Source organism: Cricetulus griseus (genome assembly GCF_003668045.3).
Source record: "Cricetulus griseus strain 17A/GY chromosome 1 unlocalized genomic scaffold, alternate assembly CriGri-PICRH-1.0 chr1_1, whole genome shotgun sequence".
Classification (NCBI taxonomy): Eukaryota; Metazoa; Chordata; class Mammalia; order Rodentia; family Cricetidae; genus Cricetulus; species Cricetulus griseus.
In genome coordinates this window covers 153,861,687-153,875,388 of record NW_023276807.1, presented here as the reverse complement: position 1 = coordinate 153,875,388, position 13,702 = coordinate 153,861,687, and the positions used below count along the sequence as shown (strand labels likewise).

At 43.4% G+C, this 13,702-nt stretch overlaps 1 protein-coding gene across 4 annotated transcripts in view; it reads right to left on the bottom strand.

Annotated features, from left to right (window-relative positions):
• The window catches only part of LOC100763623 (electrogenic sodium bicarbonate cotransporter 1), a 281,927-nt gene extending 274,732 nt beyond the window's left edge, over positions 1–7,195 (bottom strand). For all 4 annotated transcript variants that reach the window (XM_035452943.1, XM_035452942.1, XM_035452944.1 and 1 more), the window contains exon 1: positions 7,123–7,195. In XM_035452943.1, coding sequence (XP_035308834.1) covers positions 7,123–7,195 — 73 coding nt within the window. The remainder of the gene's footprint in view (positions 1–7,122) is intronic.
• Positions 7,196–13,702: the final 6,507 nt, after the last annotated feature.

Below are 13,702 nucleotides of genomic sequence, written 5' to 3'. Positions count from 1 at the left end.
CTGACCCTTTGCAAGATATATGTCGGCTTATATTACTAAAATCTAACCCTTCTTTTATATTTCCAGGCATTTCTGCCTGGTAAAAGTTACTGAGCATTCAACCTTGAAAATATTCAGTTAAATAATATCTCATGGAGTTCTTTCAAAGTCAACGGAGTCTAAAGGTGAACCCATTGTATACCTTGGGACAGCTGTCTTCTAATTCCAACCCTGTGAAAGGTAAAAGTAATTACCAGGCTTAAAAGCCTTCTCGTTATTCAGAAAGGAATTATTTAAGTCACCTATACTGCTGACTCAATGGGTGCCACTCACCACCCTCACTACCTTCACCTCTCATCCCACCTGGCAATCAGTGGTGCCTGGATGCAGTGTACAGAACCTCCCATGAACTCTCGTCATGGCAGGCTTCCACCTCAGTCCTTTTGGAGTTAGCAAAAGAGTAAAGTAAAATCAAAACAAAATCTTAGCAGCAAGCTTACAACAGTAACAAAAGGATCTCAAGTGATCTTTATTCCTGACTTGCCTTGCTCACATTGATCCAGCAAAGTCAAAATTTTTGCAATGATTAAAAACAGAAAAGTATTTAGCTCAGGTTACATACATAGTACCTCTATACCCTTACATAATCTCATTCAGTTGGCACCTAGATTACATAATAGCCCATAGGACACAAAGTTACCCTAATCTAATCTGTGGGGAAGGGAAAGATTTGTGAGTATTCGTGTGCTATACTCACATGGTCCACTCAAGTATGCTCCTCACTGCCAGAGCACTATGCACTAGAACACTAGAACACTTCTGTTTTCCAGGAGAAAACATCGCAGGCTTTAACTGGCAATGGGCAAGCAGTTTACCCGGGGCACATATACACTTTAATATGATTCTTCTTAGAAAATGAGACAATTTAATAAACTAAGGGTGAAGTACATGAGCAGTTTAACACTAATTAGGTAGTATATCCAGAGCAAAAGGAAACAGAATGAATCCAAAGAGAAATAGACAATAGTCCTGGGGAAATTTCACTTGGCCATTCTGTCTTCACCTCTCCAATAGAGAAAGCAGTGGGGAAGCAAACCCAAGAGGTCAAAGGCTGGGTACTGGAAGGAATAAATTGAGAAAACAAAACAACCCTTTGGCCAATTACAATCTTCAGAATGATGTCTATGATCATACCGCCTGGACCACAGTCAATATTGTCTAGAACTGGGGGTGGGAGTCAGTTCTCATCTTCTACCTTGTTTGAGATGGGCTCTTTAAGGTTTACCACTATAGCGGGCCTATGAGATCTAGGGTACTCCTGCCTCCACATCTCAACTCACAGTACGAACACTGGGATTGCAAGCACTTATCACCCCCAGTCCAGGGTTCTGGGGATTCAAACTCAGGTTTTCATGCTTGGACAGCAAGTTCTTTACCCTCTGCCTCTCCGTAATCAAAAAGCATTCCTATTCTTCTTGTAATCATGTATATCAATGGCATTCTTTTTGAAGAATTATCACAAGTTATATTATAAATAGCATGTTTCACTGTTTCCATTTTATGGAGAAAGAAATCTGCACTCTACATTCTAATTGGTTCCTTTCACTGATGCAATGATTTGGCAACAGATTCAGTTTTGAAATTTTATTCTCCAACTGACGCTTAACCACTCTACTGTAATGGCACCTAAATAAAACAAATTGTAGATACTCCCAAAGTAAATATGAAACACCTCACTAACACACCCAGATAAAAAGTTTCATCTAAGATAAAACTGTCCCCAGCATGTCATTTCAGAATGTCTGAATCCTTGCAAAACATGAAGTACCAAGTCCAATTTGTTGAGGCTTATTGCCATAAAAGAATGTCAACACTTGGGGCAGGAAATGACTTCAAGGGGCTTTTAGTTGGTAACCTATTACCAAAGAATCCTCAACAGAGGAAAACTCTGGGAAGTTTTGACGCCTGTTTCCTCTTTCAAAAACCCATGAAACCACATCAGATTTCCTTGCATAGGACATCAACAGATAAAGATTTCCTTGGAGATAAGAGCTGTAGGCTTTAGGACCTCTGGAGAGTATCTAGCTGAGTCCAAAGGAGAAAGACAGGAGAATTTGGAAAGCTCTGAAGAGGCTCATCCTGCTGAGGGAGGGTGGAGCCAAGCTGCCACTCAAGAATCAACTTTTAAAGCTTGCTGTGTCTCTTTAACGTTTTCCAACATGGGCAATGCATTGTTTCTGCTAAGAAGGCTTTTCCTACAGCAGTCTTTGCCCAAGTGTTTCCTCTGTACACACTGTTTCTGAGCCATTTAGAGTGAACAGCAGAGAAGAGGTCAGCACCGTGCAACCGGACACTTAGGTCCAGACCTCAGAATAGCCCCAGCCCCGACCTGGCCCTGCCCTTCCCATCCGATAGGTTTTCATTCACCCCTTCTCTGCAATTACAGCTTTGAACTCTGTAATTATTAACAAATGTTTACCAGGCCCCGCCTTTTTCTTTAAAACACTACCTTCCTGCAACGCACATGAATAGAGCATCGCAATATCCTCTAGTGAAAACTGGCTTAAGTCATTATGATTTCATATCTGTAAAATGTTGAGGTCCTGACACTCAAAAAGACAAAAGGCGCCATTTCATCATTTTAGCCCTTCTATTTCCAAAACATAGAACAGTACAATAAGAGAGAGAAGTTTTAATGGCTACTCTTTTTATCACTCCAAATATATAAGCATTGTAAAACTGAAAATGACCCTTGTAAAATCAAACAGGACACCAAGGATCAGATAGAGACCTTATCATACCACTTGACTTTAAGTACTGAGAACACAATACTAACTAAAATTATAAGCAGAGATTTGAGAATGATATAATTTTGCATGTGCTTTACTTAGTTCATACTCTGTACTGATTTGTTCTAATATTTGACAATTGTGCACTCAGTCCCAAATACTGCCCTATACTTCCAAAATTTATTTCTATGAAAAGCCCTCATGATAAATTCCAGAATTTGCAACAATACTCTCTTAAAGACCATCAGGGGGTAGGAGAACCTCTAGGATTATTCCTGCCTACGACAGGTGGGAGCATACTTCATGTGGGACTCATGTGGAGGGAAAACACCACAACACAGCCTTAACAGTTTCGAGAGAGCGCTGACCAGAAGCATTTAGGACCATATTGTCCTGCTGTTCTTTATGTTTCCTGAGTTGCTAGTTGAATTCAAAGTTAAGGAGAGGCACCTCCTCATGAAATCAGAGCTGCCAAGGCCGGTGGGGAGTTACCTAGCCCAGCAGAGCCAAGGCCTTATCTCAAAGGATAAGGTGGAGTTTGCTCTTTTCCCCTATTGCGAAATACGAGAATATTAAGTAATCTGTTTATATCACACGGCTCCAAAATCCAAACTGACTTTATTTTTTAAGATAGGGTCTTCAGGCTGCCCTTGAACTCCTGATCCTCCTGCCTCAGCTTCTCAAGTGCTGGGATTACAGAAACACACCACTACAACCATCTCCAAGTTGTCTTTTTTTATAATCCATACAATTTCCTCTGGGGGGGGGGAGCTACCTCAAACTTGGCTTAACTGACAAAACCTAGCAATTTCCCCTGTCTATGTTTGCAATCAAACCCAAGTAGTTATTTCCCATGGTCGAGGTTGTTCTGGCAACATCAGTTTATCATCTACTGACTAGGGTTCCATCTCCAAGGATAGGCTTAGGCTTTTGGTTCAGAGCAGACATCTGTGTGCAAATCACAGAACTCTTTCTACAAGTTGCTGTAGTTGGCGCTCAGTATGAACTGCAAAGAAGCCACACACCATGTAAGGTAACCAGTGAGGGAACAGATTTATAAGCTTCCATTTATTTTTCAAGATTAAAACTGGCACTGGGTTTCCTTTCCAGCATGCTATACCTAAGCCATTAACACACGAGGGACATTTTATGAAAACAAGGTTCAAGTCTTTAAATATATGTGGCACAGATTAAGTTCATTACTTAAACAAAAGATGACTCCTCTCCTGACTCACTCTGTTCTGGGTGAATTTTGCAGCTGATGGTTCTCTATGAAGATTTTAGGGGGAGGATTAAGTGCTACCCCGCCCACTGAGAGTAAAGTTGAACAAGGTGAATTGGGGGCACGCTCTCAAGTCTCACTTGCTGCAGCCCCAGAACATCACTAGAAGAAGCCAGGAGAGAACCTGGAATTCTTCTGGCCTCAGAAAACTGAATCCAGGCATTCCAAGAACTATTTTTACTGTAGGAACATGTCAAAGTAACTATAGCTACTGGACCTCAATTATCAAAACTTACAGAAATTACTAAAAAGCAAAGTTTTTAAAATTTACTTTTGCAAGGTGTGTTGCAATATACTTTAGTCATGGTCTCCTTAGTAGGAAAAGAAATAACTTGCAGGGTCAAAGAAAACATAACTGATAATTTGCAGGAAGGTATTTGAGCTCCTTGCCTTTTGAACTCTCCATCCTCAAACCACCACATTAACTTCTGCTTAAGTGTCAAAGACTCAGCTATTCAGGAAGTAACATGCTGTTCCCCATCAGTAATGCCTTTTTCTATGAAATTACAAATATGAGATACACTCACAACCTTGAGAAATGTATCCCCATTTAAAAGTCGACCTACATCAGAAGTCGTGACAGTCATCAGCCCTTTCCTCACTCAATCACAGGACCCACAGATGTGCCATGAAACCTTTGTCTACTTCAACTTTTTTGTACTCTCACCCAGAGCTGATATTACATTTAAGTCCCCCTGACCCTATTTGATGAAGCCAGAAAAGAAAGGAGAGGGCTAAGTAGAAGGGTATTGAAGGAGAAAAGAACTAGTTCATAGCTTCCAACCCTTCTACTGTAGGAGTGTCTCCACTGTTGGAAGTCCACACCAAAGCCACCATAAAATCAACCACCATCCTGTAGGCTTAGGATTCAACAACAGACAACATAACATGCCTAGAAATAAAAGGGATCAGATCACACACCAGCCACCAGCACAAAAGAGTGACTGTCATGTGGACGTCCTGTGAGAACAGAAAGCACAAACTTCGTTGTCAAGCACACTTCTTGCATTGAACTAGGCACTTATATCTATAGCCTTTTTGCTTCTCTCCCAAAGAAATCTGGCTACAGAATTGCGTGTTATTTACATTACGATTTATACTATGATCAATAGATAAATTTTCTCCTTGAAAATCAAGGGAAATAATTTAGGAAATTCACTTCTTAGGCAAAGCTTTAAGAACCCGAGTGCACTCAGAAATCTGCAGGGCCTCCTGTAGTAATTCAGTACTTATCCCTATGTGGACTTTGGGAGCCCAATCCACATAGAGGGGTACTCCCTGAGCCAAGACATACAGAGGTGGGCCTAGGCCCTATCCCAAAGGATACGATAGACTCTGATGACACCCTATGGAGGGCCTCACCCTCCAGGGGGAGCAGAAAGGGTATGGGATAGGTAGGGCCTTAGTTGGGGGGGTGGCAGGGGAGGAGGGGAGGGAGAGGGAACTGGGATTGACATATAAAACAATCTTGTTTCTAATTCAAATTAAAAAAACATCTGAAAAAAAAAAAAAAAAAGAACCCGAGTGCAGACATCTGCTGAAGTACTGGGCTGTTGATCCAAAGCACCTTCAGGACTGGAGAACTCCTGAGAACTCAGCTGGGATCTTGTTCCCAAAGCAGAATGTGTGCACACCGTATGTCCCCATTCCCAAAGGTTTTTCACTTTTATTGTTCTAAAACAATAGAATTTTCATCAAACCTCCATTATTTCTTATGCTCTCACTGGATGGCTTTAGTTCCTCTTTTACAGTTGGGAATAATGACAGTGGCTGCAATGAAGTTTCAGCAATAAAGAAAAGTTTTACTCTTTTGCCTTCCCCAACTTGGCATTTTCCCATAGTCACATTGCAAAAATGCAAGGAACCCATAAAACAATGTAAAAGAAAATACTGTAGTTTCCGTTTTCCTAAGAAACTTAGGCATCAAATTCTTGTTAGTCAGCCTCGAGTGCTTAAGTATGGGAAGCCAATGGGGTGGGGCAGAGAAGGCACCAACCTTCCAGAGGGCAAAAGAAACTCACTGAAGAAACATGAGAAACAACATAACAAGCACCACCCTGGGGCTGCTCCCACAGCACAGGATCATGAACACCCTTTGACCTGGAGCTCCAAGTGCTTGAAGCATTGCTCCAAAGCATACATTATCCACCGTCCTCTTCCCAACCTCACCATCCTCCTTGCCAAGGTTTTGGGAGGCACAAGCTACCCAAAGGAACCAGTCAGTCCACAGCCTCCAAAAGAGGGAACTGTCTCTCAAGTGACATTCACAAGAAAAACTGGTCCCATCATTCATCTATAAGTTTCCTTTGGTGCTATCTATAACCCTGACTGCCATATGAAATCTCATACTAAATACCAATAATAGACTATATATTTTTGACACCTTCACATTGTTGCTTCAATAAATATTAATGAAGCCTTGCCTTCCCACTACCAATCAAATAGCATTCCCCCAATGTTACTGGTAAGTCAGGAGGTGAATGAAGGAAGCACACACTGAAGTGTGTTGGCAGAGATAAAATAGAACTCTTCTTCGGTTTTAACAGGCACTGGCAACATTAGTGAAAGAGGTTCCGAGGAATTTTTAAATCGAAAACGCTTGTCTGTGTTTTCTGAACGAAGACTCGTCCATGACAACCATCCTCAGCTTAGACCTGCTTTCCCTACAACAATAATTATCGTTCTCTCCTTCGGCAACATCTGTTTCTCTCCTCTATAAGCTACCAAAAAAGGAATAGTAGAAGGTGCTAACGAATTCATTTCTATAGATCTGGCAGCTCTCTGGAATTATCTAGTAAAACAGTCATTTCTGGTGGAGAAGCAAAGCTAACACAAATAACACCTTTTAAAAAAATGTCACAGGTAAGCCCCTGCTGACTTCAATTCTGAGGGTCCAATGAAGTTCTTAGAATTACTTCCCATGCAGAAGCAAAATGCAGAGATTAAAGAAACTCCACCAGCAGATGTGGTGTTTAACTTTGAAAATTATAAGATGCACGGAAATATATGAATGCAGTTTTCTACAGAGTACATGGACAAAAACACACACCTTCCCAGACCCAAAGGGCTCACCTTCTACTTCTTCTTCATCACACACATGTTTAAGGAACGAAGCCCCTCTGTCCAGGACAGCTTCATCCTCCATCCTATAATAATAGAAGAGAAAAAAAGAATGCTCAGACTTCTCCTGAAGTGAGCCACTTGAAGCAGCCCAGCTTCTGGGCAGGTTAACCTGCAAGCTGTTGTTCATGTTTGCAGGGCAGAGTCCCTCTTCCTTTGGTGGCTGTCACTCCTTCACGCAGCTCTTCTCATCTGGTCCTTGAGAATGTGCTGGCCCCACATCGCTTCAGTTCTAACCTTGAGAGGGCAGCCACATGGAGAGGGGAGAGGAAATAATCCCAATCTTGCAGGCTGGATGTTGAGGGAGATCCTCCCTTTAGGGAGTTGCAGAAGAGAAACACAGAGATGAAAGCAAAAGAAGAAGAGAACAAAAAAAAAAAAAAAAAAAAAACAAGAGAGGAAGTTTGGTGTGTCTGGAGTGTTCGTGATGATCGCTTGTGGAAATCCAGTTTCAGTGCTTAGCTCTTTAAACACCCACTGCACAAAATGTATACCCTCACAGGAGCACATGCACACCCACCCACACACGCAGCGACAGGGAGTTAGGTTAATGCACAGTGGGAACCTAGCTTGCAGCCAGCCTCTTAATACCAGCCCAGTATTCTGCGTTGAGTGGCAAGCGTTGAGTCACATGTTGGCCTCACAGAAATCTGACATCTGAAGATTATCTAGCACCAGGGCTTCGGCAGTAGACACATATACATGCCCCATCCATTCACTTCCACACTCTGCTCACGCGTCGCTCTGTGTGCTAGATGCACTCTTAACTCTCCTCTGAAGGGCACGAAGTTCTTCATTTTGTAACCACGCTATGCTGTCCTCCTGTCTCCTTACATAATAGAATCTACTCTGCAATTTCATATGCTAAATAAGACCTCAGAATCTATCCAAGGAACGACAGCGTTTTTTTTTTTTTTTTCTTTTGCAGTCTCCTCCCGGTGCCAAACATGTTTCTAGTTTACAGAATGAGTGAAGCTTTATTCCCTTACTCTGTGGCTCCTTCCCATTGCATTAACTTTCATATACAGAATTCCATGAACTCTATTTATAGGGCAAGCAGAAAGAAACCCTGAACTGCTCAAGCGCTGCTTGTGTAGTACGGGTCTTGTAACAAAGAACTTTCTCCAGGGACAGCTGCTCTGTGTCATCCCATATATGAACCTTGCCAGAGAACCACATGTTCACTCTACACTCCAGTCATCCAATTGTATGCTTGAGCACTGGATATGATTGAGTCTGCTTTCCACATGGTCTATATAACTTATTCTGGTGCTACAGGATTTGCTATAGTCTAGGCAGAGGTGCACTGAATTCAGTTTTTCCCTTCGTATTTTAGGGATATACCTCCCTTACCAAAGCATCACCTTTACATAAAAGGTCAGAAGCAAAAACCAAAAATCTAATTCGACCATTTAATAGTTATGCCACCCGAAGCAAAGTACTTAACTCTTTTGAGCCACAACAGGGTTTTTTTTTTCCCTTGTATAAAAGTAGAGCAATCATATCAATTTCACAGTGATTCAACACAATACTCTCAACTCTGCACTGACTGCTTTGAGATTCGAATGAGGTGCCAGATGTCAAAGCATTCAGCACCAAACTTAGCACACAGTACTTGGTTTAGTTTTATAAATGTGGCTCCCTAGACCCTCAAGGTATCTCAGCAGGTAAAGATGCTTGTCTCCAAGCCTGATGACCTGATGTTTGATCCCTAGAACCTACACAATACATAGAAGGAAACAACAGACTCCACACATATGCTGTGGCATACACAGAGACAGACAGAGAGACAGAGAGAACACACAGACAAAAATAATAACATTCTACAATAAGTTTCTCTTTTTTTTCTTTCCTTTTTTCCCTTTACCAGCCCTGGCAAACAATGTCATTAAGAAACTCATTATTAGTCCTCAGCCATGTCACCCTGACGGCATCCCATCTTGTCTAAGGCTAAGCAGGGTTGGGCCTGGCTTGGATGGGAAGAAAAGTATGACTTTTGGACTCTTCAAGAGTCTTCCTTGGGGGATGGATATGAGCTTTGTACATGATGGCTCAACCTGACACATGTCAGGATACGTTTCCTCTCTGCACTCAAACTAAATGTATAAAACACGATATGGGCCAATCAGCAGGGTTACAGTCGGAATGAAATACCTTAAAGGCTACGAAGCCAAGCCATTTGCCAATCTCTCTGAGCCTTAGGTTCCCAGGAAGATTAAAGGATACAGCGTTACTCATGGGTTCAGCAAATATTTAATTACTGCTTTCTATATTCCAGTTACTCTTTAGAGGGAGGGGAAAAATCTACAAATAAGACACAAAGGTTCTTAAAAAAAAAAAAACTAACAATGAACAAAGAAACAAGATAACATCAGAGAACAGCATGAAAGTTTTGCAGAAAGTAAAATTGCACGAGAAGGACTGTCTAGCATAGGGTGATGCTGATGAGCTTCTGGGGAAGTGACTTGATTTGGGACAAAGTAGCTGGGTGAAAAGGCAGAACAAGCAATGGGATAGCAAGTGACAAGACCCTCAGGTAGGTCTAGACAGCAAGGGGGTCAGCGATACAAATGACACTGGAGAGAACTGGGTCGGGCAAGCCAGGAGAAGGAGTCAGAATTGACGGTCTGAACTGTTTTCCCTTTTCAAAGGATCGATCTACCTGTGCTGTGGAAAACAGTTAGGGAACAAGAGAAGTTCACATACTACCACAAGAACCAAGGGGGCTGTGTGAGAAACAGGCCATTGAGAAGCCTTGGAGTGTTTCGCTATGCTCACTTTAAGGTGGAAACATGCGTCCTGTGCATAAAAAGTTGCTGATATGACCACAGCTGCCTGAGTCTGGAACTAGGGACTTGCGGCTGATGCTAAAATGTGGCAAAATTCATACATCAAGCTGGGGCTGAAGTCATTACCACATACACTCATGGAGGAAGGAAGAATCGGTCCAAGGGAGACCTGCGACCACCTGCTAAAACACACCAACACCCCCAAGTCATGCAGTGAGGCAAGGGTAAACAGGGCATGAGTGACAACAGGGAAGTCAGAGAAGCAGAGAAAGCTGAGGAAGACGGAGATGGAGAAGCAACGGCTGGATTTGGCAATATAGAGGATGCAGTTGGTATTACAGAAGCTCTTGAAACAGGCCATGCTCTGTGTTGGGGAGACAGGAACAGAGAGGGTGCCCGCCTGTTCCCTTTTCTCTCTCCTACGCCCCTCCAGTGAGGATGGGAGTAAATATGAACTCAGTGTCTACCACTGTGCAGCCTGCACACTTCCAAGTGCCAGGAATACACAATCACATCTACCTTCTCGAAGATTTCCCCTGGAGGTCAAGGGGCAGTCTGAAGTGCAAGGAGCCATTAGTTACCCAGTGTTTGTACACACAGATAAGGATGACAGCTTAATGAGGATATTTTCTTAAAACTCCTCAGAAGCACAACAAAATCTCAGAGTGTTGCCCTGCTGCACGTCCCTTAACTGTGCACCATGCCCTTTGGAAAAGAGAATAGTTTGTCCCTCATCTCTTCTCAGAAGTGACCCCAGGTCAGTGAGCATGCCGAATTCAACACAACTAAATGTAGACTTCACTTTGTACCCTCTCACCCATCGGGCAGGTCCTAAAATATTTTGTTGTCTCTTCATGTATTTTCTAAAGAAAACATTTAGCCTCGAAATCTTTTCCAAAATTGCATGCCACAAGCAAAAGAAACGGAAAAGCAAGAAAGCCAGAGACGACTGGAAAGGAAGGTACGAGTCAGTGCACGAGCCCTCTGGCCAAGTTGAGCAAACTGCCCAGCCCCACTGTCTGAGTAGGGAGTGGGGGTCACGATTGGTGCATTCCTTGGCTCTTTGATGCATAGTTCACATTCCCTTCAAGACTATACATAGCAAGTCATCAGAACTTCGTTCTTTCGGATGGATCATGCAGACCGCCTGAAAACAGACCTCTTCTCTGCAGATGGGGGGAGAAGTGGCAGGCAAAACAAAGCAAAAGCATAAAATCTGGCAGTCCTTATTCTGCCCCAAGAGCAAGGTCATCCTGGAGAACTTGGTCTTCTACACATACCACAGAGATTCCCCTCTTTTTCCATCCATCTTTATATGACAAATATCAGTTCTTCAATCTTACGTCCTCTTACCAGTTGCTGGCTATTATTAGTAAGACAGAGATACCATATAAAGTGGCTGACCCAACCATTTTCCCCTCTATAAATCAGTTGGAAGAAATTAACTCATCCAGTCCCTAATCAGGCCCCCAAATCCATCCTTAAAAATGTCCTTTGCACGTGCCCTGTATTTTTGCTGAAAATGAGCAGGAAGTGTGCTTCCACACAGCTTCAGCACTGCTCACATCACTAGCATGAGGCAAAATTCAGAACAGATTTGGAAGCTTCTCACCAGCATCAGGGGGTTAAGAGTCACACCAGTCATTATAAAAGCCGCTTTGGGTCAATGCTGCCTTCCTTCAACCTGGGCTCTGATTAGAGAAGTTACGCCCCTTCTATACAAGTCCAGACCCACGGTGGGGGTTTTCTTATTCTCCATTATTCTGGGATAGCAAAATGATTTAGCTGGAACACATGTCAAATTTTTTGCCAAATGGGCAGGCTGTCACCAGCCGGTCCTAATCACTGAACAGGCCTGTGAGGGTGACTTAAGTCCGGCACGAGAAACATTTGTGCAGAACTGTCAGCCACTGGAGTACCCATCCACATTCCAGCCCTCTCAGATCCCACCCCCCTGAGCCTGCGCCAACTGCCAACGTGCTCACCAACTAGTACTCACAGCGCAAGCAGCTGCCACTCAGCCAGTCAGCAAGTGGCAGGCTGCCAGCACACAAGTTTCAAGAGCACCAGCCTGCTAGCCACAGTGCTGTTAAAGGTTGAAGGTCTTCAAGTATGCTAGCCTTCAGATTCTCCTCACTTGCCCTCCTGAGTCCCTCTACCATCCTTCCCTACTGAGCCTCCCACGGTAGCAGTTCACTCGTCACTATGGTAACAGCATCTGGTTTCAGAGTTAGAACTTCATGCAGCACAGTTCTCTCTTAGCTTGGGGCTTTTGCCAAGGGGTGTCCTAGCAAAAAGGCTGCTGCCTGAGTTTCAGCCACCTGTTTCCTTGTCACCACAGGATGGCAACTCTGGGTGTGTTCTCAGATCCTGGCATCTAGTGCATGGAACAAACACTAAGTTCAGGGTGCTATCCACAGTGTAGTGGGGGCAGGGGGCATTCTAGAGCTTGTACTCAGAGTCCAAAACCAGCCCATACCCTCCATAGCCTGAGCCAGGATGGTCAGAGATGAGTGTCGTAGGAGACTTGTGACTGCTTCCAGAGATAGCACCAGGCAGCAGGATGACTCCAGTTGTCAACATGTCCAAACTAGAGTTTGACATCACTGGTTCAATTTGTGCACACAGCTTCAATTTTTATTAGTTAACCTTGCATTTAAACTCATTCCATTTTATCCTTGCCAGTTTGAACCCCATCACCCCTCCTTTTATAAAAACCTTCCTGTGCACAGCAAACGTAAAACAGTGCTGGGCGCACATGCCCTCAGGCACCGACATGTATACAGAGTGGAAAAACACGGGACATGAAGACTTATATTAGCCATCATTGTTGTGATAATTATGTATACAGTGTTGTCAGGGAGTTTACTTACGGACCAAAAGGTATTGCAGTCTCAAATCTGGGCTTTCCCTGCCCTTTGGCTGGCCTTAAGCCAGGCAAGAGGTAGAATGCAGCACATCACAGTTTTCTACTCAAGAACTACACAGAATGCAACAGCCAACCTAGCATCCAGAACTGTCCACTCCTGCATGAATTCCTAAGCCGTTCCCTAGCCATGTCACTTTTAAGAGGTGGAGAATCACTCTTATTAGACGCTTTCTGCAAACATGACATTTTCTTTTCAGTTTTTTTTTAACCAACTTCATTTTATTGGTGCTTTTGCTGTTGTTGTTGCTTTGCAAAATGTCTCGTCCATATTTGCAACATGTACGTAAAGAACAACATCTCACTGTGAGAGTCACAGGTGACAAGAGAGGAGACATCTCAGCACGGCAAAGTGCACTGCCATCTTTTGGCAACATGTGTTCACTACAGCAAGAGAAGCAAGACGACTCTAAGAGGAGGAAAAGGGAAAGTTGAAGCCATTCCCTTTCCCCTTCAAAAGTTCACAGAGGTCCCTGAGGGCCTAGCATCCCCACAGGAAGTGAGAGAGAGCAACGCGGTCATTGGCTTAACTGTGCACAGTGCCGAAGTCCTGGACAGATGGAGAGAGAGAGAGAGAGAGAGAGAGAGAGAGAGAGAGAGAGAGAGAGAGAGAGATCGACACAGCAAAACTGACAAACACAATTGATAGTAGCCCTGCCTCCCACAGATCTGCAGGCCACAAAACAGAGTAAACCTCCCTCCCAATGCAGGAGCTCCCTAATCAGCTTGGTCATTGACACAGCTGAGGGCCAGGGAAATGTGGCCCCAAATGAAATCAGATTCCAGGCTGAAAAAAAGGTAAAACTGCAACCTTGAG